This window comes from Astyanax mexicanus, chromosome 1 (assembly GCF_023375975.1).
Source record: "Astyanax mexicanus isolate ESR-SI-001 chromosome 1, AstMex3_surface, whole genome shotgun sequence".
Lineage (NCBI taxonomy): Eukaryota > Metazoa > Chordata > Actinopteri > Characiformes > Acestrorhamphidae > Astyanax > Astyanax mexicanus.
In genome coordinates this window covers 59,529,142-59,552,397 of record NC_064408.1, presented here as the reverse complement: position 1 = coordinate 59,552,397, position 23,256 = coordinate 59,529,142, and the positions used below count along the sequence as shown (strand labels likewise).

The 23,256-nt window shown below is 41.9% G+C and overlaps 1 protein-coding gene across 1 annotated transcript in view; it reads left to right on the top strand.

The window, feature by feature from the left end:
* Window positions 1–6,587, top strand: part of vsnl1a (visinin-like 1a) — a 29,205-nt gene extending 22,618 nt beyond the window's left edge. The window contains exons 3-4 of the mRNA XM_007245378.4: window positions 3,699–3,914; window positions 4,129–6,587. Coding sequence (XP_007245440.1) covers window positions 3,699–3,914; window positions 4,129–4,326 — 414 coding nt within the window. The 3' untranslated portion in view covers window positions 4,327–6,587. The remainder of the gene's footprint in view (window positions 1–3,698; window positions 3,915–4,128) is intronic.
* Window positions 6,588–23,256: the final 16,669 nt, after the last annotated feature.

The window sequence follows — 23,256 nt, the reverse complement described above, 5'->3', positions numbered from 1 at the left end:
TTAATTAGTTGTTACTGTTATATTTTGTTGCCTTTTTGTAAACAACGTGCACCCATGAATATAATTATTTAATTGAAATAATGTATTTCTTTATATTAAAAAAAATTAATAAGTAACGTTTCCACAATGAGAGCTTCAAACAGTAGATTATTTGATAATATACAGACATAAATTGTGTTATGTAAACTTATATTTCATCCATTTTATTTCTTTGTTACACTGGAAAATACAGTCGATTTCTAAAAATTAGATTTAGAGTTTTAGAGGAGCTTTAGTTAAAGCTGTAATTGAAGAGAACATTGTCCTAAAATTGGAGACAGTCGATGCTTGTGTTTTAAAATGCCTTTGACCCTTCTGTCCCTAAAACAGCTGTTTTTTCCCAAGCTGCCACACTGTGGAACCTCTTGTCATCTAAAAGAGGAAGGCAAGAGGAAGGTCATGTCTAATGAAACATGTTTCCAACAGAGCATTGGGGGAAATATTCCAACTCTCACAAGTGCTTCTGCAGCAATTTGACCTCAGCATATGGTAGCTGGAGTGATTTTAACTTCCAGCCTCAACAAGACATGCCATTCAAAATAAAGAAATCCATATCTTTTGTCAACACCCAGGAACACAACGGTAAAAATTATATTATAATCAAAGGAAATTATAAATCAATATTAGTTACGACAGAGTGTTAATTATCTGTTGTGTTTCTAAAATACATTTGTGTACCTTTACAGACACACAAATGCACACACAGAAAAACATTATTCTCTCCATCCTCCCTTAATGAACTCTCTTTATTCTCTGACACACTTTTGTAAGGCAAATACAGCTATTTCATTGCTCACCCTTTGAACATGGCATCTGCTTCTAAGCGTTCGCAATTTTTAATTAGATGATTACAGGATTCTCTAATTACACCCTCATGACTCCACGTATTCATTAAAATTTGTAGCACTCTCTGACTCTCGTCTTAAAGTAGAATAGATCTGTCTGATCTGGGACCAGTTTTTGGAGCTTTATACACTTACTAACTCAACTAATCAAAGATTCTTTTTTAATACGGTGCTCCGATGGATAGTTTCTTATATGCAGATATTCTGATGTCCCCTTAGTAAAAATGGATCAATTTGTGCATGTCAAAAGAGACTCAACCCAAATCATATATTACTTTTGCAATTTCTCATTGGATGGAAAATTGGTGCTGTCATGGGCATGCAGAGGAGATATATAAGTAGTCTGCTATGGCACCGACTTGGCATAAGCATTGAGGTGGTCCTTAGGTTGCCAACTATTCAGCATCAGAATCAATATACACTCATAAGAGTGTTTTACTAAGAATTGAACCTTTTTGTGCTTCATACATTTAGAACATACCTCAAACATAATGCTCCCAGTTAATCTCCCATTTCCACCATTTTTAAGTACCACAATCTGGTGGAATTGCAGTGAAAGGAGTTTGTTCACAATAGGGGTGTGCCATATCGTATCATACGAATATCATAAATGATATTATACCCTGAAATATCACGCCACATCATCCACCCCTAATTATCATATTAGGGTACTACTTTTGGACAATGAAACTGAAACACCTGGTTTTAGACCACAATAATTTATTGTTCTGGTGGAAACAGGAGAGTTGAGGTGCACATTGAATTCTGCCGTGATTTGGGCAGCCGTGGTTTTATGTTTTTTGGATACAATCCGGGTTAGCACCCGAACATCTCTTTCAGACAGCTTCCTCTTGCGTCCACAGTTAATCCTGTTGGATGTGGTTGGTCCTTCTTGGTGGTATGCTGACATTACCCTGGATACTGTGGCTCTTGATACATCACAAAGACTAGCTGTCTTGGTCACAGATGCGCCAGCAAGACGTGCACCAACAATTTGTCCTCTTTTGAACTCTGGTATGTCACCTCTAATGTTGTGTGCATTGAAATATTTTGAGCAACACTGTGCTCTTACCCTGCTAATTGAACCTTCACACTCTGCTCTTACAACTAATGAAGATTGGTCACCAGGCTGCTCCAATTTAGCCATGAAACCTCCCACACTAAAATGACAGGTGTTTCAGTTTCATTGTCCAACCCCTGTATATCTACTAGAGACAGATTATATCTGTTCAAAATTATTTATTTTACTTTAATCCTGGATATATGGAGAAATATGGAGTGCATTATTAGTATCATGACATTCTGTATAGTTGACTTCTGTTACAAATCTGATAAAATTCTTGTATTTTTAAATATCTCAGTTAGAGGTGTGCCATATCATACCATATGCAATAATACAATTTATTTTTCATTTTGTTACAGTAGTGGATTCAATTTGTTTTTAATTCAATGTTCGCCAAGAGTATCATTTGCAAAAATACCATAAAATATTGTGATATTATTTTAGGGCCATATTGCCCACCCCTAGTTCACAATGATTTAATTCTTTATGATCATACTCAGCGTATTAAATATTTGCATGTATCTTCTTTTACACTATTACATTTAGATCCTTTGTTTTTCATCCCATAATAATAATAAATGTAATGTAAATAAACACTTCTTCACAGTGCTGACCTAAATAGTTTGTAACAGTAAGTGTTGTATGAAGTGAGGCAGAGCATCACAAACCTTTTGTCTTTGTCACATTGGTCTTGGTGTTGATATTGATATTAGTATTGGCAGATATAAAAGTGTAATAGAAATGTTTGGGCACTTTTGGTCAAGTTATCTACAGAAAATAAACATTTTCCTAATATTTTAGGCACAATTCATGTACAGTCATGGCCCAGAGAGAAAGAGTGGGTGCAATGCGAGAAAAAAGAAAATAAGGGAAGGAGGAACACACGTAGTGGGAAAGTGACAAATTGGTGGAGGTGGCCGATTGTTGTTAAGGCAACTCCCTTAACTTACAAAATACTGCATAGCATTTAATGTGTAGTTATGTAATAATGGTTTAGAATTTGCAGAATTGTGTCATTGTAGACACGTTTACATATAATTTCACACAGGGTGCTTACATTTTTGCACAAGACTGTGTAGACAAAAAATGTCAGTTATCATCAGTGGCCCTTATTTCCACAGCAACAACAACTATTAATGCAGCTGTGGCATACAGCCATTATAAACTATACTATAACACAATATACCTTGCTTAGACATGTATGTACAATTAGAGCAAAGGCTGGACTAAATTACACTGTATATTGTATTATAATGAATTCTGACACTGTTAACTTAATGCATCTGAATCAGCTTCTTCATTTTTGTGCTTCGAGTGAACATTGCTTAACCTTCCTTTGAAGAGGAATGATGCGCTTTGCTCCTTGTGCTGCTGTAGTCAAGTCTTTAGCAGCTCAGGTCCGCATTGCAGCCCTCTCCCGCAGCGTAGCGAGACCGCCAACTGCAATGGGAGCTGATGGCATAGTAATGACATGCTCACTCACAGCGCACCGAGCACTGCACGTGAAATATCAAATGAAAAGGCCACTTGGATCATCCTGAACATTTTATTTTACTCAGTAGAAAAAAAGAAATTAGCAATTGTAGGAATTTTATACTTTGAAGGTGAATGAAATATGTGAACTAAATTTCAACACAGCAGCTGCAGAGTTGTTGGTCAATGTCAAAGTGCTGGAGTCTGGATCAAAAGCAAACCGTGTCAGTGTGCTGTCATCTTTGAAACTAACCATGTTTTTTTTCTCTCACCCACAGTTTTTTCCCTATGGTGACGCATCAAAGTTTGCCCAGCACGCCTTCAGGACCTTTGACAAAAATGGAGATGGCACCATTGACTTCAGGGAGTTTATCTGCGCCCTTTCAATCACATCGCGGGGCAGCTTTGAACAGAAACTCAACTGGGCCTTCAACATGTATGACCTGGATGGAGATGGCAAGATCACACGAGTGGAGATGCTGGAAATCATTGAAGTATGTATAGGCCATAGCATGAAGTAGCTGTTTATAGTACATTATAAAAGTTACTAAAATATTCAGCTTTAGCCTTAGAGGCTTAATTTGGTTAGCTTTCATTATTTCTGGCTACTTTATAAAAAAAAATCACACTTCTTCTCAACTATGTTTACTTTTATTTGAAAACTGTCTAATTGATTACTGACCCATGCTCATCCCTCTCCACCGACAGGCCATTTACAAGATGGTGGGCACCGTGATCATGATGAAGATGAACGAGGATGGCCTGACGCCCGAGCAGCGGGTCGACAAAATCTTCAGTAAGATGGATAAGAACAACGATGACCAGATCTCGTTGGAGGAGTTCAAAGAGGCAGCAAAGAGTGACCCGTCCATTGTATTACTGCTGCAGTGTGACCTGCAAAAATAAGGGCGGCATCCGAGGGAACGCCAAAGGACTGCACAGAAGATTAATGTTCCATTCAGTTTGCAGCTATTTCCACTGAAAAAATTTGCTTGGACTACCTTTCAATGGATCCGCTTCCTGTGTTTGAAACACTTGTGTGCATGAGAATGTTCTTTGCTAACAAATTTTACACATGCACGCACACAAGCACACACCTCACACACCACACAGACACACACAAACACACACACACACACACACATACAGACACTACAAGCTCATACAGAACATACCACGCACAAATAGAGTTCTACAAATATAAATATAAACATATAAATATGAATATAAATATATATATTTAAGTTGTTCAAATAAACTGCCAAAATGTGAACAGTGTGCAAAGGTACTTTCCATACAGTCTCATTCCACTGAAGCTTGCACATCACTGATGTGCTCTGTTTAATTAAGCTACTATTTATTGTTCAACTTCTCTGATGCTAGCTATGTGTATCATAATACTGTGTGACGTCATCCAAATCAGTTCCTATGATAATGGCAACTGTTTCAGGTGACCCATTTCTACGTTGTTCGAGCAGAAAGAAAATGTATTCTTTTCCATCTTCAAACGTGCTCGTACTGTCGGTGAATATAAACAAGTAGTTTATTTGCATGCCATTAGGTCTGCCTTAAAAATGCTAAAGAAATACTGAAGACAAAGCCTTATAAAAAAAAAGAAACAAGTCTGGGTAAGTAAACCATTAGAAAGGCCTGTTTCACTAGGATATGCAAATCCTTTGATGATGTGAGGGATGTATTTTATGCTGATCCATTCATCATTTCTGAATCTGTTTTTGGCACCTGTGGGACAATGGTTTCTCATATGGTTTATAGCCATTTATTTGGCATTGTGCACATGGCAGGCAAAGCAGAAATGAATGTGGCTGATAAAGCAATGTACAACTAAGAGCTGAGGTGAAATCTAAGCAAGGCAATTATGAAATATGTGTATGTGTGTATTCCCAGTTGCACCGTTTAACAGTGCATTGAAAACATTCCTTTTTTATTAGTCTTTACTGCAAGCTATGTGCGCAAAATGACCAAGTGTGGCAATGGTACAGATAAAATATAGGTACTGGGGCAAATTCTGGGTCACAATTGTAATGAAAGAAAAAGGTAGAAACATTTAAAAATGAAATGATTTGGTGGTATATAGTCTGTTGATATTCAAAGAGTGTGGAGCTTTCAGATTTAACCACCCACTTTGACAGGAAGAGGTCACTGACTGATGTATTTTACCATGGTGTATTAACGGGAGTGTGGAATCTGAAAGGCTCTTTTCTTGTAACAATGCCAAATGCAGAGATTACTCTGCAAGTTTACGCTTATTATGATTATTATTGGTTTACTTTAATGCAGATGAGACTAGCATGTGTGTAATATGTTGACATACAGATACAGATATTTGCACCAAGAGAAACTAGCATAGTTATGGGAGATTTGATTTTACACTGTGAATTTGGATTGATGTTTTAATTACGCAAAATACATTTCGGCAACCCAACTGATCGGCTAAAGAAAAAAAAATGAGATTTGAAATGAATATGTTTAATGAATAAAGCCCTTGAGGATTTAGTGCAAGTATTCAATATTTCCTAAAGTAACACTTATTGCAGTAACTAAGTAGAATTATCAGTGTTTCCCAACCCTAAGTATGGGTCTGCTGTGTTGCAAAGTATTTCATGTTTTCTTCTTAATATACAGGGCTGCATATCACTTCATAGGAATACTTTTGTTTAATCAAAATGTTTACTTGGGTTAGGAGTCCGAATCGTATCTTTTAGTTGAAATTTTTTCATCTGATATGTTTTGTGTTATTCTGAAAGAGTTATTTAAAGCTCCTCTTTTATTCCTACCTATGGTGTTTACACAGATCTAACACAGAAATTGTCAGAGGAAATGTGTTTAATCTTGCTTTGGAGATTTGCCTAGCCCAATGTCATCATCAGCATAATGTCATCATTACAAATGTATATTTTCTCTGCATCAACTGCTTATTTATTTATTCACTGACTGACACCTCTGGTTCCATGTCATGATTAAAAGCTTTTTGCACCTATGTGATTTCACATGTTTACCTAACTGGCCTCTCACCAAGTTTCATCCAATGCCAACCAGTTTGGTTTTGAATTATTTTGTACATGTAGCATGTATTGTGCCCCTGATGCCATGGCTGCACTACTCCTTGTGTTGTGGTTTAAACTAATAAAATAATATATGGGCCTGTTTTCTCGTTGTGTGAGTTCCACTGAGAAAGCCTGTGCATTATTTTAATTAGATTTATGAGTGCAGGGTGTGTCTGTATATAACATATGCTCAGACAGTTTTCTGGGGCAGGATAGTGCTGATTCAGGACTTAGCTAAACACTCACAGCCTTCCTAAATACTAATGCTAACTAGCTATGTAACTGTTTTGTAGAGGAAAAAAGCCTGCTTGAAAAGTTAGAGTAGCTAAATGTTGCTATATAGTGTAAAGCATCAATTTCCATATTTGTAATGTCATTTCAAAAAACCAGTATGTACATAACTAATAATGCTTTTAAAATCCCAAAACTGAGTTTTAATATGCACAAATCCTATATACACTTTAAATACTTGAACTGAATGGGTTCTGGTTTTAGCAGACACTAGAGGGTGCTCCCCAGTGAGTCCAAAATGGATTCATGTGACGGATTTTAACTGAATAATAGTTTATAAGGCTATGTGCACATTACAAGCCACATTGCTAAAATCTGATTTTTTGTTCAGATCAAATTTGGCTATCTTGACAGTTCACACTCACAAATGTAAGTGATCTGTATCTGTGTGTAATGTTAATGAATCTGTCCCTGAAACGCCTCACGTGCACACATTGATACATGCATAAAGGTGAAATTGATGCAAAATCAATTTCACCTGTGTTAGCAGTTCATATGTGGAGCATTTTTTGTTGGTGTGGATAGAAAAAAGCTGGTCTGAAGTACATGCGCAGGTTGAGGAGGTGAAAAAAGGTGGTTTGCTTTTGCTGTTTTTGCAGCTATAGCTGCACAGCTGCACCAAGAGATGTGTGGGTACGAGAGAGAAGCACAAAAGATGCATGAATTTCGTACAAAGAAAAAGTTGCATAAATTCTGATTTGACCATTCACATTCATTTTACATGGTGGTGGTTCGGATATGCATCTAATTTAGGACCACATATGGAAGTGGCTTGGATCTGATTAGAAACAAAAATCAGATTTGGCATGTTCACACAGCCATTAAAAAAAAAACAGATCTGAGTCACATTGTGCAAAAAGATAGATTTGAATCACCCAAATCAGATTTGAGTCACTTCAACCTGGTAATGTGAACACTGAAAAATACTGAACTCAGTTTCTCAACATATAAATTTTAAAGATTTGAATCTACAGACTTTTAGATGGGATCTGTCTGTATCTCCAGTTCTCAACCCACAGTATTAGTAGTGTCTCCTGCTGTCCAAAAACTGTTGCTGTAGAAAAATAGGAATATAGAGGAAGGTTTTTGTTGCTTTAGCAAAATATTTCATTCTCATTTCTAAAATTAAAGGAAAAGGCTGGACAAGTGGTTACTATTTTAACCTTTTCAGACTTGAATTATCTCCAGTGATGGAAAAAATAAGAATGCTGTTTTCTATCTGTAATGCACAGGAAATAAGACTCTTATATTTGTTTGATACATTATTTTCAGTTGCTTTGGGAACCTGTTTTTTTATATATTTTTTTTTAATATTTCTAAAATAAAAATAAAAACTCTAGAGTCTAATTTATTTATATTGGACTGTTTTTATGTATAAAAAACAGGTATCCAATTCAACTGAAAATAATTTATCAACGGCTAGTACTACTGCACTACTAGCACTCTAGCGCTACTGTTTTTTCAATGCAGTTCAGCTCCATTCACCCCATTATTCACAGAGGACTTACTCTCACTCGCGGGCTCCCTCATGTTCTGATATAATGGGGGAGACAGGAGCTGGACATGCTTAGCATTAACCGGCTCTAAATACAGCTAATTTATGTAGGTCCTTTACAATTTGGGCACCACACTGCTTTTTCATCACTGATTAATCAGCGTGTAGCAGCGTATCGAGGCAGATAGCTTCAGTTCCAGACTCCGAACAGCAGATATTATACGTAGAAACATAAGCAGATTTATTCAGTCGAGCTCTCCTCGTGTTAAATGTGCACTTTCCCAGTACGGCCGCAAGATGTCAGTATTTGAACACTCACGCCTGGGTGTTGAGCATTTTGGATTTGTTTAGTAATATTTGACCATTTCACAGTAAATCATTGTAATCATGTTAAACATTTATTTATTTATTTGTCTATGTATTTTTATTTCCATTTTAATTGGTTAAGTTACGATATATGTCAGATGACAGACACGATAATCCATACCTGTCAAGTCTCCCGTTTTGGCCGGGAAACTACCGTATTTTACTCCTCTTTCCCGCCGTCCTCCCGTATTAGTATTTTCCCGTAAATTTCCCGTATTATACTAAAATAAAAAAATATATATTATTGAGGAGACAGGGCACTGACCGCTCTCTTAACCAATCGTGGAGCCGATTCAAGGAGAAAGTCCCGCCTTTCAGGAGAAACAGCCAATCAGCTTGCAAAGGAGGGTCAGTGTGGGAAAGCCCCCCGTCGCTGTGAGTTCAGGCAGCTACTGTAGTTAGAGCAGCTGATGTTAAAACATACATGGATATACAGCATTTTTTCTAAAAGAAAGGTAACGGTAGGCTAATCATGTAAACTGTGATGAGATTTTTCTGATAGCTGCTTAAAAATACAGCTTGTGACTTTAGAAAAAAATACAGCTTGTGACTCTAGAACTAGAAATGTGGAGAGGACCGAAATTATCTGAACTGATCAGGGGTGGAGTGATCAAAAGAAAGAAGTATTAATTAAAAATTATTGTGTAGGCCCCTTAGGACTAATTTTTACTGATGGAACATATCTGGTCCATGTCCTTTTAGTAAAAGCTCATGATACTATTTTTAGGTCACCAACAGTCATTTTGCAGAATTTGTGCACCCTTTGTTCAATTTTAAATCCATTAAATAAATAAAAAATATATCATATAAAAGAGTGCATTTATTACAAAAAGACATGAAATCTTAATTTTTTTTAAATATATAGAAAAGGGTATTTAATTTGGCTGTATTAAAAGAATGACATATGTAGGAATGTCCACAACATTTCAGATTCTGATAATCTAATTGTAGTGTGTAAGTGGTTCACTTGTGGTTATTTTAGATTTTTTGTAAACCCGTCTTAAAATGTAAGGGATACTGAACCTTCGTTGGGCTGGTGGGACGGCTTTAGGAGTACAGAGGAAAATATCCCTTATTCTTAAATCTTAAACTTGACAGGTATGCGATAATCATCAGAAAGCCACAGGAAATAATAAAGTAGAAACCGTATAAAAATAAATTGGAATTAATTCAAATAAGTAATAATATTATAAATATAGTATAGTCCACAGGCCTCACATTATCCCATAAGAGCCCATACCCACTTCTAAATATTGATGTCAAATTAAAAATTGATTCATTTTTTCATGTTTAATGTTTTCTTTTCTTATTGTGGTCACATGAACACAGATTCACACACTGTCCTGTGAGCATACCTGTCAAGTCTCCCGTTTTGGCCGGGAAACTACCGTATTTTTCTCCTCTTTCCCGCCGTCCTCCCGTATTAGTATTTTTCCGTAAATTTCCCGTATTATATTAAGATTAAAAATATATATTATTGAGGAGACATGGCACTGACCGCTCTGTGTCTCTTAACCAATCGTGGAGCCGGTTCAAGGAGAAAGTCCCGCCTTTCAGGAGAAACAGCCAATCAGCTTGCAAAGGAGGGTCAGTGTGGGGAAGCCCCCCGTCGCAGTTGGAGCTGCTGATGTTAAAACAGATCTGGATATACAGCGATTTTTCTTAAAGAAAGGTAACGGTAGGCTAATCATGTAAACTGTGATGAGATTTTTCTGATAGCTGCTTAAAAATACTCGTCTCCGAAATAAAACACACAGATTAAACCTTTTAAAATAAACAAATTTACAGCTTGTGACTCAGCTTAACTAGAAATGTGGAGAGGACCGAAATTAACTGAACTGATCAGGGGTGGAGTGATCAAAAGAAAGAAGTATTAATTAAAAATTATTGTGTAGGCCCCTTAGGACAAATTTTTACTGATGAAACATATCTGGTCCATGTCCTTTTAGTAAAAGCTCATGATACTATGTTTAGGTCACCAACAGTCATTTTGCAGAATTTGTGCACCCTTTGTTCAATTTTAAATCCAATAAATAAAAAATATATCATATAAAAGAGTGCATTTATTACAAAAAAAGACATGAAATCTTAATTTTTTTTAATTTGGCTGTATTAAAATAATGACATATGTAGGAATGTCCACAACATTTCAGATTCTTATAATCTGATTGTAGTGTGTAAGTGGTTCACTTGTGGTTATTTTAGATGTTTTGTAAACCTGTCTTAAAATGTAAGGGATACTGAACCTTCGTTGGGCTGGTGGGACGGCTTTAAGCGTACAGAGGAAAATATCCCTTATTTTTAAATCTAAAACTTGACAGGTATGCCTGTGATGCTCTCAGGATGTTCAGTATGTGTCACTTAGGAACTGTCTACATTTTTTGAAGGGTCTGAGACACATACATCACCATGGGCGTTTTTGTATGGAGAGAAGTTAGAGCCAAATCGGAAAGCAAACAGAAATGTAAAAATGCAATCCAGTGTTTAAAAGCAATCTCGTAAGTATTACGTTTAGAGGAGAAGCATGATGTGAAATAATCTCAGAAAGAATCTAGTCTAGTCTTGCAGTTACTGGTCCCCAGTCTTTACAAAATCTTAGTATGCGAGTAAAAAGTCTGTGATGTGTTAAAATACAAAAACGTGTGTTCGTGTGTGTGCATGTGCTTTCGTGAACAGCGTGAAGACAGCAACATTAGGGGGACAAATCCGACGGCAACCGGAAGTGCGTGTTTCAAAATAAACGACCCAAGCGGTTAATACATTTTTAGTTAATATTAGACAAAATGCAATTTTAATATCCTTAGGCTACACTATTATTATAATATTTGAAAACAAAAAGTAGTATTATATATGAAAAAATACGTATACACATTATTTTATCCCATTAAATGATATGAATACAGGGTGGGCATAGTTTTATCAATCTGCTGTCTAAACTATACATTGTGTCAGCATAAACCCATAGTGAAATTAATTCAGCAGACCCTCCTCTGTCAGAAAACATGGAGTTATCTATGAAAAAAGCGTAATTGTAGATGTAGGAGTCATCACACTATAGGCGATACATGGTTATATCCTATTAAATGATATGAATACAGGGTGGGCATAGTTGTATCAGTCTGCTGCCTAAACTATACATTGTGTCAGCATAAACCCATAGTGAAATTAATTCATCAGACCCTCCTCTGTCAGAAAACATGGAGTTATCTATGAAAAAAGCGTAATTGTAGACGTAGGAGTCATCACACTATAGACGATACATGGTTATATCCCATTAAATGATATGAATACAGGGTGGGCATAGTTGTATCAGTCTGCAGCCTAAACTATACATTGTGTCAACATAAACCCATAGTGAAATTAATTCATCAGACCCTCCTCTGTCAGAAAACATGGAGTTATCTATGAAAAAAGCGTAATTGTAGACGTAGGCGTCATCACACTATAGGCGATACATGGTTATATCCCATTAAATGATATGAATACAGGGTGGGCATAGTTGTATCAGTCTGCAGCCTAAACTATACATTGTGTCAACATAAACCCATAGTGAAATTAATTCATCAGACCCTCCTCTGTCAGAAAACATGGAGTTATCTATGATAAAAGCGTAATTGTAGACGTAGGAGTCATCACACTATAGGCGATACATGGTTATATCCCATTAAATGATATGAATACAGGGTGGACATAGTTGTATCAGTCTGCTGCCTAAAAATAAAATAAAATTAAAAAAAACATTCTAGATATTTTGAACATATAATTATTATAAGAAATCCATATAACAAAATTAGCACTTACAAATCAAGTATGAAATGAAACTAGAAAAGTGCATTTCTTAAGGACAATGCAGAGCGACAGTTCATTATCTATGGGGACAAAATCCAAAATCTGTGAATCCAATTAAAAAACTTTGTACAAACACACCATTCCTGATCAGGCCAATCAATCTTAAGTTAAAACAGTGTTGATATCTCAAAACTATGAGACTAGTCAGTGGACAAAATATTAAATACAAAGATTCAGAAAAAGAAGAACAATCTCAATTGGATAACAATTGCAAATTTGTGAAATCAATAATTAATGAATTACTGTACAATATTTTGATGGAGAAGTTAATGTAATAGATAATCTCTCATGTTTTCATTGCAAAATTGATTTAGTAGAACATTGAACAACATTGCTTTTACAAAGAAACACACATAAAGGACACAGTTGCTGCCACATGTTTGTTTTTTAAAATTAGTGCATTTGTGATAAAATTCATACTGAAAAGGCATCTCTATAATTTTTCTATGTAATGCTAAATATTGGAGAACCATAAATTTTTGTATTTTAACTAGAACTTTCACAATTTCATGTTCATATGTTGTTAATGAATCTAAGATTTTTACATTGATAATACTGTGGCGGCTCTGGGTTGTGTGTGTGGCTGCCTGCAGGTATGTTTCTGTTCTCCTGTGTGCGAGGATGACAGGGGTGGGGCATCTCCCTTGGGAGGGGTTATGCAGAGAGGGTGGGCACCACTCTGGATCTGCCATCTGGGAGACACACAGCTGGGTTGGTGGCCTTTGGGCTATTTTAGCTCTGTGGTTTTATGGTTTAGCTCTCCTAGTCTTGTTAAAGACTATAAGTGAGTGGCAAGCCTGTTCAATAAAGGAGCTGTTGAGCATTCAGCATGAGTCTCACGGGTCTTCCTTCCTCTTCCATGCCACATTTGGTGTCAGAAGTGACCCTGCTGGAAGATATTGAGCTGCTGGCAGGGGAAATCGAACGGCTGAGGAGGAAGACAGCGGACCAACGGACTGGAGGCAAGGCTCTCCAGCGGAGTGGACGGGGAGAGGACGACGCGAGCACGGCGGCGCTGGCTCCCAGAGCGGATGACACGAGGACGGCGGCGCTGACTCCCAGAGCGGATGGCGCGAGGACGGCGGCGCTGGCTCACGGAGCGGATGGCGCAAGGACAGCGGCGCCGACTCGCGGAACGGACGGCGCGATGATGGCGGCGCAAGCCTCCGGGATGGCGGGCTTGACAGCTCAACCCCGCCTTACCCCCTACGACGGCAGCGCTGACTGGACAGCCTTCGAAGCTCAGCTGGAGATCGTGGCGGGCGGTGCGGGCTGGACGGACGCCGAGACGGCAGCCAACCTCTGCCTGGCACTGCGGGGTGACGCGCTGAGGGTACTGATCAAGCTCCCCGCCGAGTGCCGTTGCGAGCTACATGAACTGACACTGGCGCTGAGAACACGTTTCAGCCGCCAACCGTCGGAGGCGGCCGCCAAAATGCTAGTGGCGGACAGACGCCGACAGCAGGGAGAGACACTGGGCGTGCTGGCATCGGAGATGGCCCTGCTAACCCGCCAAGCTAACCCAACGTTTCCGCGAGCGGCCCAGAGAAGGCTCGCGTTGGATCACTTTCTGCGCGCCCTCGAGCCGAGCGAGCTGCGCAAACAAGTGAGGCTGGCCGACCTGCAGACCCTGGAGTCCGCGTGGAGGTGGCGGAGCGGTCCGAACTCATCCTCTCAAGCCATCCTGGACCGTGGGGGGCGTCGCCGGTTGCCCGTGATTCGCAGAGGTGGGGTCGGAGCCGGTCTGATGCCCAACTGGAGTGCTGGCGCTGCGGGGGGCGTGGCCACAAGCGAGCGCACTGCAGCCGGCCGGGAAACGGAGCCGGGACCACCCAGTGAGGGTTACGGTGGCCCCAGAAACGCTATGCTTACCCTCGGGATCTGATTCCGGATTCCGGCTATTTCCTGAGATGCACATTGAATGGAGCCCGAGCTAGCGACGGAGGTAGCGGCCGAGTTTGTGACTGACAACAGCCAGCGCATCGATCTCTCTTCAGTCACCGGGGATCCTATAGGTCTCCTAGGATTAACGGAGTTGACGATTGATGTCGGCAAGGGGCCCTTTCAACAACAGTTCTGGGTAGGACGCATCAACGACCCATGCATTCTGGGCAAGGACCTGATCTCACGCGTCGGAGCTATCATTGACTGTGCACGGGGCTCGGTGCTGGTGACTGGACTCCCCGTAGAGATACACGACGAGTTAGGGGTAAGTGAACTGGTGGGAGGGAATGTGTGTGATTCGGTGCGTGATACGGTAGAGGGTCCGCTGGATGCGGGGTTGAGTGTAGATCCGATAGAGGAGATGCTGGAGCGCAGTTGTGTGGGTTTATCTGGTCCCCAACAACTCTGTTTGCGCAAACTGATCGGCCGTTTTTGCACGAGTTTCGCTGTGTCTGAGCGCGAGTGTACTAAAACTAGCCTTGCGGTTCATTCGATAAACACGGGTGACGCCAAGCCCATCAGGCTGAGGCCGCACCGTATGGCGTTAGCAAAGCGCGTAGCGGCGGAGCAGTTAGTCCGCGAGATGGCGAGTACGGGCATTATTGAGCCTTCGAGCAGCCCGTGGTCGGCCCCGGTGGTCCTTGCGAAAAAGAAGGATGGAAATTGGCGCTTTTGCATGGATTATCGGCGACTTAACGCTGTCACGAAGCTTGACTCCTACCCGCTCCCCAGGATCGACGATACGCTGGACCAGCTGTCTGGCTCAGCCTGGTTCAGCTTGTTAGACCTGAGGAGCGGATATTGGCAGGTGCCCCTCGTGGCGGGGGATAGGGAGAAAACCGCTTTCTCGCTCGGCTCAGCCCTATGGCATTTCACGGTGCTTCCGTTCGGATTGTGTAACTCGCTGGCTACTTTTGAGCGTCTTATGGAGCGTGTTTTATGCGGGGTTCCGCGGTCGTGCTGCATCGTTTATTTGGATGATGTCTTGGCGCACGGAACCGACTTTGACTCCGCACTGTCTCACCTTGAAATGGTGCTCGGCGCGATTCAGGCGGCTAACCTGAAGCTCAATCCGGCAAAGTGTAATCTGCTAAGGCAGCGCGTGAGCTTCCTGGGCCAGGTAGTGAGCGGTGCTGGCGTGGAAACCGATCCCAAAAAGACAGAGGCAGTCCGTGACTGGCCCACACCGCGAGACGCAAAAATGGTTCGCAGCTTCGTGGGGCTCGCCTCGTATTACAGGCGGTTTATTAGGGGGTTCGCGGACGTGGCAGCGCCGCTTCATGCTCTGACTAAGCCTAGTGTGAAATTCCGCTGGTCTGACGAGGCGGAGCGGGCATTCGAGGAGCTAAAACGCCGCCTGTGCAATGCTCCGATTCTAGCGAATCCGAAGGTGTCTGAGAGTTTCATTGTGGATACTGATGCGAGCGACCACGGCCTCGGGTCCTGTCGCAGGTTCAGGACGGCTCCGAGCGCGTAATAGCGTACTATAGCCGCCGAGGAAGGATAGGTGTGTGAGGTACAGGAGGGGGGTACAAGAAGAAGAAAAAGAAAAGAAAAAAAAAAAAACTAAACAAAAAACAAACAAACAAACAAACAAATAATAATAATAAAATAAAATAAACAGAAAATAAACAAACATACATACATACACATACTCACATATCTAACTATACATATGCTTATACATATACACACATACATAAATATACATACATATTAAACATGTTGGGTGCAAAAAAAAAAAAAAAAAAAAAAAAACAATAACAAAAAAAAAAACAACAACGAGAAAAAAAACAAAAAACAAAAAAAAAAACAATGAGTGCTTAACATGGTAACAGTCTGCTATACTGATTGACCCGGCAATAATAGTTATAAACAGACATATCTAATGAGCTTTTAGCGGAGAAGAAGTGAAAGAGTCAGAACAGACGTGTTTGTATACAGATCACCTGGTCAGTACAGCCATGGCGTGGTTTTCTGGTCGCGGTGAAGCTGTCCGTTCACGTAGAGTTTATCCACCGCGATGACAGCCCGAGAACCTTCCTGGATGTATTTTTTCGGATAGGGAACAGAACTTTGCGTCGCTCCAGGATTTCTTTGGGAAACTGGTCGTTAACTCTGAAGTCCGTTCCCCTCAGCTCTCGCCCGCGGCTCTTCACCAGTTCCTTCTGTTTGAAGTGTTCAAACTTAGCCACGATGGGTCTGGATCGGTGTCCTCCGGGTCGTTTAGTTCCTATGCGGTGAACGCGAGCGAAGGTGATGGTCTTCACGGTGTCCTCGGAAAGCTTCAGGTTAGGGCTGTCCCTAACGATTATTTTTTAAACGATTATTCTAACGATTATTTTTTTCGATTAGTCGACTAATCTATTCATTGAGAAACATATTTAAATAATTATTTTACGTTTTAAAGCAAACGATAAATTACTATATTTATATATAATAACAACAACAACAACAACAACACAAGCCTACTAAACCAAACCCCACACTTATAATCACTTACATGTACAGCACGTTGTTTAGATCTATAACGCTAAAAATGGATAAGCTCCCATACACCACAACCGTGTGTTGCACTGTTTTCTGTGACCGCTAGATTTTGTGACCACTGGCAAGTAGTTCTCAGCAGACCGGTGCACTGGCCGATTCGAAACGTGTTCGTTTCTAATGTTTACCCCGACTGGCCAAAACGGTTCAGTTTAGGGCTGAGGGTAAGGTGTAGGTATAGAAAGCTTCCGTTTTGCCAATGAACGCTCATAACCGTGAGCACTGGTCACAAAATTCCGACGGTGACAGAATACGGTGTGACACCGCAGCGCCGACGGCGCTAGCTAAAATAACTTAAGGCAGCTAGCTTAGCTAAACACCTGAACTTATGAATGATGCTACTGTTTCTGGAAACTGCGAAATGCCATGCACAAATATAAACCAAAAATGTATAATTTCTGCCTGTGGCAGGTTTAAAACCTTTGGTAGACAGCCTTAAGTCTTTTTAAGGACACCCGCGGAGACCCTGATGTAAACGGTAACTTACTGTGTGACCCTGTTGACATATGGCAGAGGACCACATTGTTGCCCTTTTGCGTGAAATGCTCCCAAACTTTAGATGCCCGCTGGCGTTTTTTTGTAGCTGGAGATTGCTCTCCGGAGTCCAAGCTCTCTAGAGCTTAGATTCTCTGCCCGAACCCGACATGACCCGAGGCCCGCCCGTAAATCCGACCCGGGCTCCAGAAAATAGTCCGAGATGTAGGCGTCTGTTTTTTAATTATATTTTTATTTAAAAAATAATAACGAAAACTGAAAGTGAAACTAAACTAATTTATTTATAAGCGCTGTTTTCACTACCGCAGTTCTACAGCGGGGGTGTTGTGCCGATTCTGTCCGCGAAGCGGGAGTCAGATTCAGCAGAGAGTCGGATTCGGCACAAACGCGGCGGCACCTCGCGGTCCGCGGTGTCAGTTGTAAGCGCTCGCGCTAGCCGCAAAATACGGCAGAAAACACTGAGGGAGCTGCAGAATTATGAATGGGACTAGAATATGAGCACGAGGAGATCAAAGAGAACCTTCACCTGTGAGTAGCTCTCACCACTCTCTCTCTCTCTCTCTCTCTCTCTCTCTCTCTCTCTCTCTCTCTCTCTCTCTCTCTCTCTCTCTCTCTGTGTCTCTCGCACGTGAACTCCTCCGCGTTTGACTTGCAGAACTGTGTTTAGCTGTTCTTAAAAATCATTTTAATTAAATAATAGTTCTATGCTTCTATGTTACCGTGTTAATTGACATAATTCTGATCATATTTCGCTCATTAAAACAGCCCGAAAACAGCCAGTTGGAATTTTTGGGCCCGATCTAACCTCTAATGCTCTCCACAGGCGCCGCCGTGTTTACGACGCGCCGACGCACGTTATGCAAATCGATGTATTTTTGTAATCGATGACGTCGATTATGTCGACGCGTCGCCCCAGCCCTACTTCAGGTAAGTCTGTATGAACTCCTTCACTGTTGTCTCCGGGTTTTCCTCTTGCTTCTCTGGTAATCCAGAAAACACGAGGTTGTCTCTCATGCCGCGGGCCTGGAGCTCGAGGACGGTCTCTTTTATTTTTTTATTTTCCTCTGAGAGCTGGGTCATTCCCTTAGTGAGGGAGTTCACCGACTCTCTGAGGGCAGTGTTTTTCGCAGCGAGTGTTTCCACCTGCTGCTGGCTGAACTCCACAGACTCCCGCAATGCCTGAAACTCCTTATGGAGAATTTCCAGAATGGAAAGGCGAGCGTCGAAACTGGACAGCTTCTTATCTATGGACTCCAGAATATCCACCATATCGCTGGAATGAGAAGTAGCCCCAGGAGAATCTTCAGGGCGACTCCTCTTGGCGGACGGAGCTCCTTTTTTACCTGAGGGAGTCGGCGTTTTGTCTGGCTTCCCCATGACAACTCGCTCGAAACACTCGTCAATAAAAGTTTGCAGACTGTCCAGGTCCTCTTCGCCGTCCTCCAGTGCGCTTCAGGTAGTTATTATCTAACTAATATAAACTTTATAGCCTTTAAAGCTGTCTAAATCTAAGCTGGCTAATTAATCTATACAGCTAGTGTTTAGCAATCACTGCCTCGCTGCCTTGCTCAATACTGCCGAGATTCGCGTTAAGGTCTCGCGTTACCTCAGCATCTCGCTCTGGGGTGCCCTTTCTGCTGCGCTCTGACCACACCTCGCTACAGTGGCTCATGCGTTTCCGCGAGCCCGAGGGCCAACTCGCACGCTGGTTATCTAGACTCCAGGAGTTTCGTTTTGAGGTTGTGCACCGCCCGGGCCGTGGCCACAGTAACGCGGATGCTTTGTCGTGCCGGCCGTGTGTGGCCGCTGACTGCAAACATTGTGCTCATGCTGAGGACAAATCTGCTGAGACTGCACGCTGCGCTGCAATCTCCGGGGATGTTACTGGCGCTGTCGGGGTGGCTCAGGTGTCGCGAATTATCGTGGGCAGTACACGCTCAGTGCGAACGTCACACCGTTGTGGGGGAGGTGGTGCCGCTGGGCCCGATTGCTAAGGCGTTGCGCTCCAACTCGGCTAGTTTTAGTTTGTCCGACGGCGTGCTGTGCCATACCTGGGAGGATCCGGCGAACGGGCGGCGCGTGTTTCAGGTGGTGGTACCGCGGGCGCTTAGGGGATCGGTCCTACGGGGAGTTCATGGGTCACCTGGGGCTGGGCACTTTGGTGTCACCAAGACTCTGAAGCGCCTGAGGCAACGCTTCTATTGGCCTGGGTGTAGAACCGACGTGGAACTCTTCGTGCACTGCTGTGACGTGTGCGCTGCCAAGAAGGGCCCCTCGAGGGCGCCCCGCGCCCCACTTCACCCTTACCAGTGCGGCAGCCCGATGGAGCGGGTGGCCATGGACGTGCTGGGCCCCTTTCCGGTGACGGACTCTGGAAATCGCTTTGTTCTGGTGGCGATGGATTATTTCACGAAGTGGCCAGAGGCCTACGCGGTGCCGGACCAAGGGGCGGGGGGGTCACTACTGCGGATATCCTGGTGCGGGAGTTCTTTTGCAGATTCGGGGTTCCGGAAGAACTGCACAGCGACCAGGGGAGAAATTTCGAGTCGGAGGTCATGGCGGAGGTCTGCCGCATCCTGGGAATCCATAAGACCAGGACGACGCCCCTTCATCCGCAGAGTGACGGACTGGTGGAACGTTTTAACCGCACGCTGGCGGCGCAGTTGGCCATGGTGTCGGACAAGAACCAGCGTGACTGGGACAGGCACCTGCCGGTAGTGCTGCTGGCCTGTCGCTCCGCTGTGCAGGAGACGACGGGATTCACGCCGGCTCTGCTTATGTTCGGGCGCGAACTGAGGACGCCGGTCTCCCTGGCTTTTGGGGCGCCTCCTGACGGGGGCGGGTACGCTTCGGACACGCCCACTTTTGTCTCGGACCTTATGTCTTCGCTGGAATTAGCACACCATCTAGCGCACTCCAACCAGTCTGCTGCTGGACAGAAGCAGAAGCGTGCGTACGACACGCGCTGCTTTGGGGACCCGTTGGCGGTGGGGGCGAGGGTTTGGCTATATAACCCTCAGCGGAAGAAGGGGCTGTGCCGGAAGCTCCAGTCGGCCTGGGTGGGTCCGTGCTTGGTGCTGTCCAGGCTGGGGGAGGTGGTGTATAAGATCCGGTGCCGTGCCCAGCCCCTCCAGGCTGCCGCGGGCACGGAGGCCGCCCGCCCGCCTTAATGACTTTGTTTGCGATTGATTGTAAAAAAAAAAAATGTTCTGTTGTACACGGGGTTTGTGTTGGGTTGGTGGGGTCGCCGGGACGGCTGACCCTTGGGAGGGGGGCTATGTGGCGGCTCTGGGTTGTGTGTGTGGCTGCCTGCAGGTATGTTTCTGTTCTCCTGTGTGCGAGGATGACAGGGGTGGGGCATCTCCCTTGGGAGGGGTTATGCAGAGAGGGTGGGCACCACTCTGGATGTGCCATCTGGGAGACACACAGCTGGGTTGGTGGCCTTTGGGCTATTTAAGCTCTGTGGGTTAATGGTTTTAGCTCTCCTAGTCTTGTTAGAGGCTGTAAGTGAGTGGCAAGCCTGTTCAATAAAGAAGCTGTTGAGCATTCAGCATGAGTCTCACGGGTCTTCCTTCCTCTTCCACGCCACAATACTTTTTTCACCTGACACATTTTGACACATTAAGAACAGCAGCAACCCAGTGTACAGAGCCTAAATTAATTGGAACAACTACAGTATTATATCTCCACCAGTTTCTTTCAGGATTTGGGGCATCTGGCAGAATATCAATTTTCTCACAATATAAACTGCAAAGCTGTTGACTTGCAAATGTAGATGGACACATCAGCACTTTTTGATCTGTTGCTTTGTCTTTTAAAAGGGCAAGGTAAGCATCTATAATTCTGTCATTTAGCCATCTTACACTTGTGATTAACTCTAAATCCTCTTTAAGTAAGTTTTTTGGAAGATCATCATGGTTTTGCCAAAATACATCTGAATGTTTATAAGGGGTGGTTTTCTCACATTGCTCTGTACATTTATGTTTTGTCTCCTGCAGTTTTAAATTCTGTATATCTATACAATTTTCTAACTCTAAAGCAACTATAACTGATTTTGATTGGGATACCATTTTATTAATTAAGGTAGAGCTATAATTTATATGGTTAACACCATTGACAGTCCAGCCACTGTTTCCTGCTTTGAAAAGTTTAGCAAAAGGGGGGGTTTCATAGTGAGAGAGAATGGCGCCAATTTTGTAAACATTATCACTGAACACTGAAGACAACATTATTTTTTGATCTAGCTTAATATTGCACTGGTCTGATAATACAATTAGTGTTTTAGGGCAATGAATGGTCTCGTTTTTATTAATTGACACTGAATCTTTGTTTCCACATTTCTTACACTTAATTTGGGAAAATGATTTTAGTGAAACCTCAAGTCCTTCAGATGTAATCTCGTTTGCTGGTAACAAAAGGATTTTATTGCTTCTGTTATATGCCCACCCTGTATTCATATCATTTAATGGTATATAACTATTTATCGCCTATAGTGTGATGACTCTTACATCTACAATTACGCTTTTTTCATAGATAACTCCATGTTTTCTGACAGAGGAGGGTCTGATGAATTAATTTCACTATGGGTTTATGTTGACACAATGTATAGTTTAGGCTGGAGACTGATACAACTATGCCCACCCTGTATTCATATCATTTAATAGGATATAACCATGTATCGCCTATAGTATAAGTGACCCCTACATCTACAATTACGCTTTTTTGATAGTAAACTCCATGTTTTCTGACAGAGGAGGGTTTGATGAATTAATTTCACTATGGGTTTATGCTGACACAATGTATAGTTTAGGCTGCAGACTGGTACAACTATGCCTATTCTGTATTAATATCATTTAATGGTATATAACCATTTATCGCCTATAGTGTGATGACTCCTACATCTACAATTACGCTTTTTTGATAGTAAACTCCATGTTTTCTGACAGAGGAGGGTCTGCTGAATTAATTTCACTATGGGTTTATGTTGACACAATGTATAGTTTAGGCTGCAGACTGATACAACTATGCCCACCCTGTATTCATATCATTTAATAGGATATAACCATTTATCGCCTATAGTATAAGTGACCCCTACATCTACAATTACGCTTTTTTGATATTAAACTCCATGTTTTCTGACAGAGGAGGGTCTGCTGAATTAATTTCACTATGGGTTTATGTTGACACAATGTATAGTTTAGGCAGCAGACTGATACAACTATGCCCACCCTGTATTCATATCATTTAATGGGATATAACCATGTATCGCCTATAGTGTGATGACTCCTACATCTACAATTACGCTTTTTTCATAGATAACTCCATGTTTTCTGACAGAGGAGGGTCTGATGAATTAATTTCACTATGGGTTTATGTTGACACAATGTATAGTTTAGGCTGCAGACTGATACAACTATGCCCTTTCTGTATTAAGATAATTTAATGGCATGTATCGCCTATAGTATAAGTGACTCCTACGTCTACAATTACGCTTTTTTCATAGATAACTCCATGTTTTCTGACAGAGGAGGGTTTGATGAATTAATTTCACTATGGGTTTATGCTGACACAATGTATAGTTTAGACAGCAGACTGATACAACTATGCCTATTCTGTATTAATATCATTTAATGGTATATAACCATTTATCGCCTATAGTGTGATGACTCCTACATCTACAATTACGCTTTTTTGATAGTAAACTCCATGTTTTCTGACAGAGGAGGGTCTGCTGAATTAATTTCACTATGGGTTTATGTTGACACAATGTATAGTTTAGGCTGC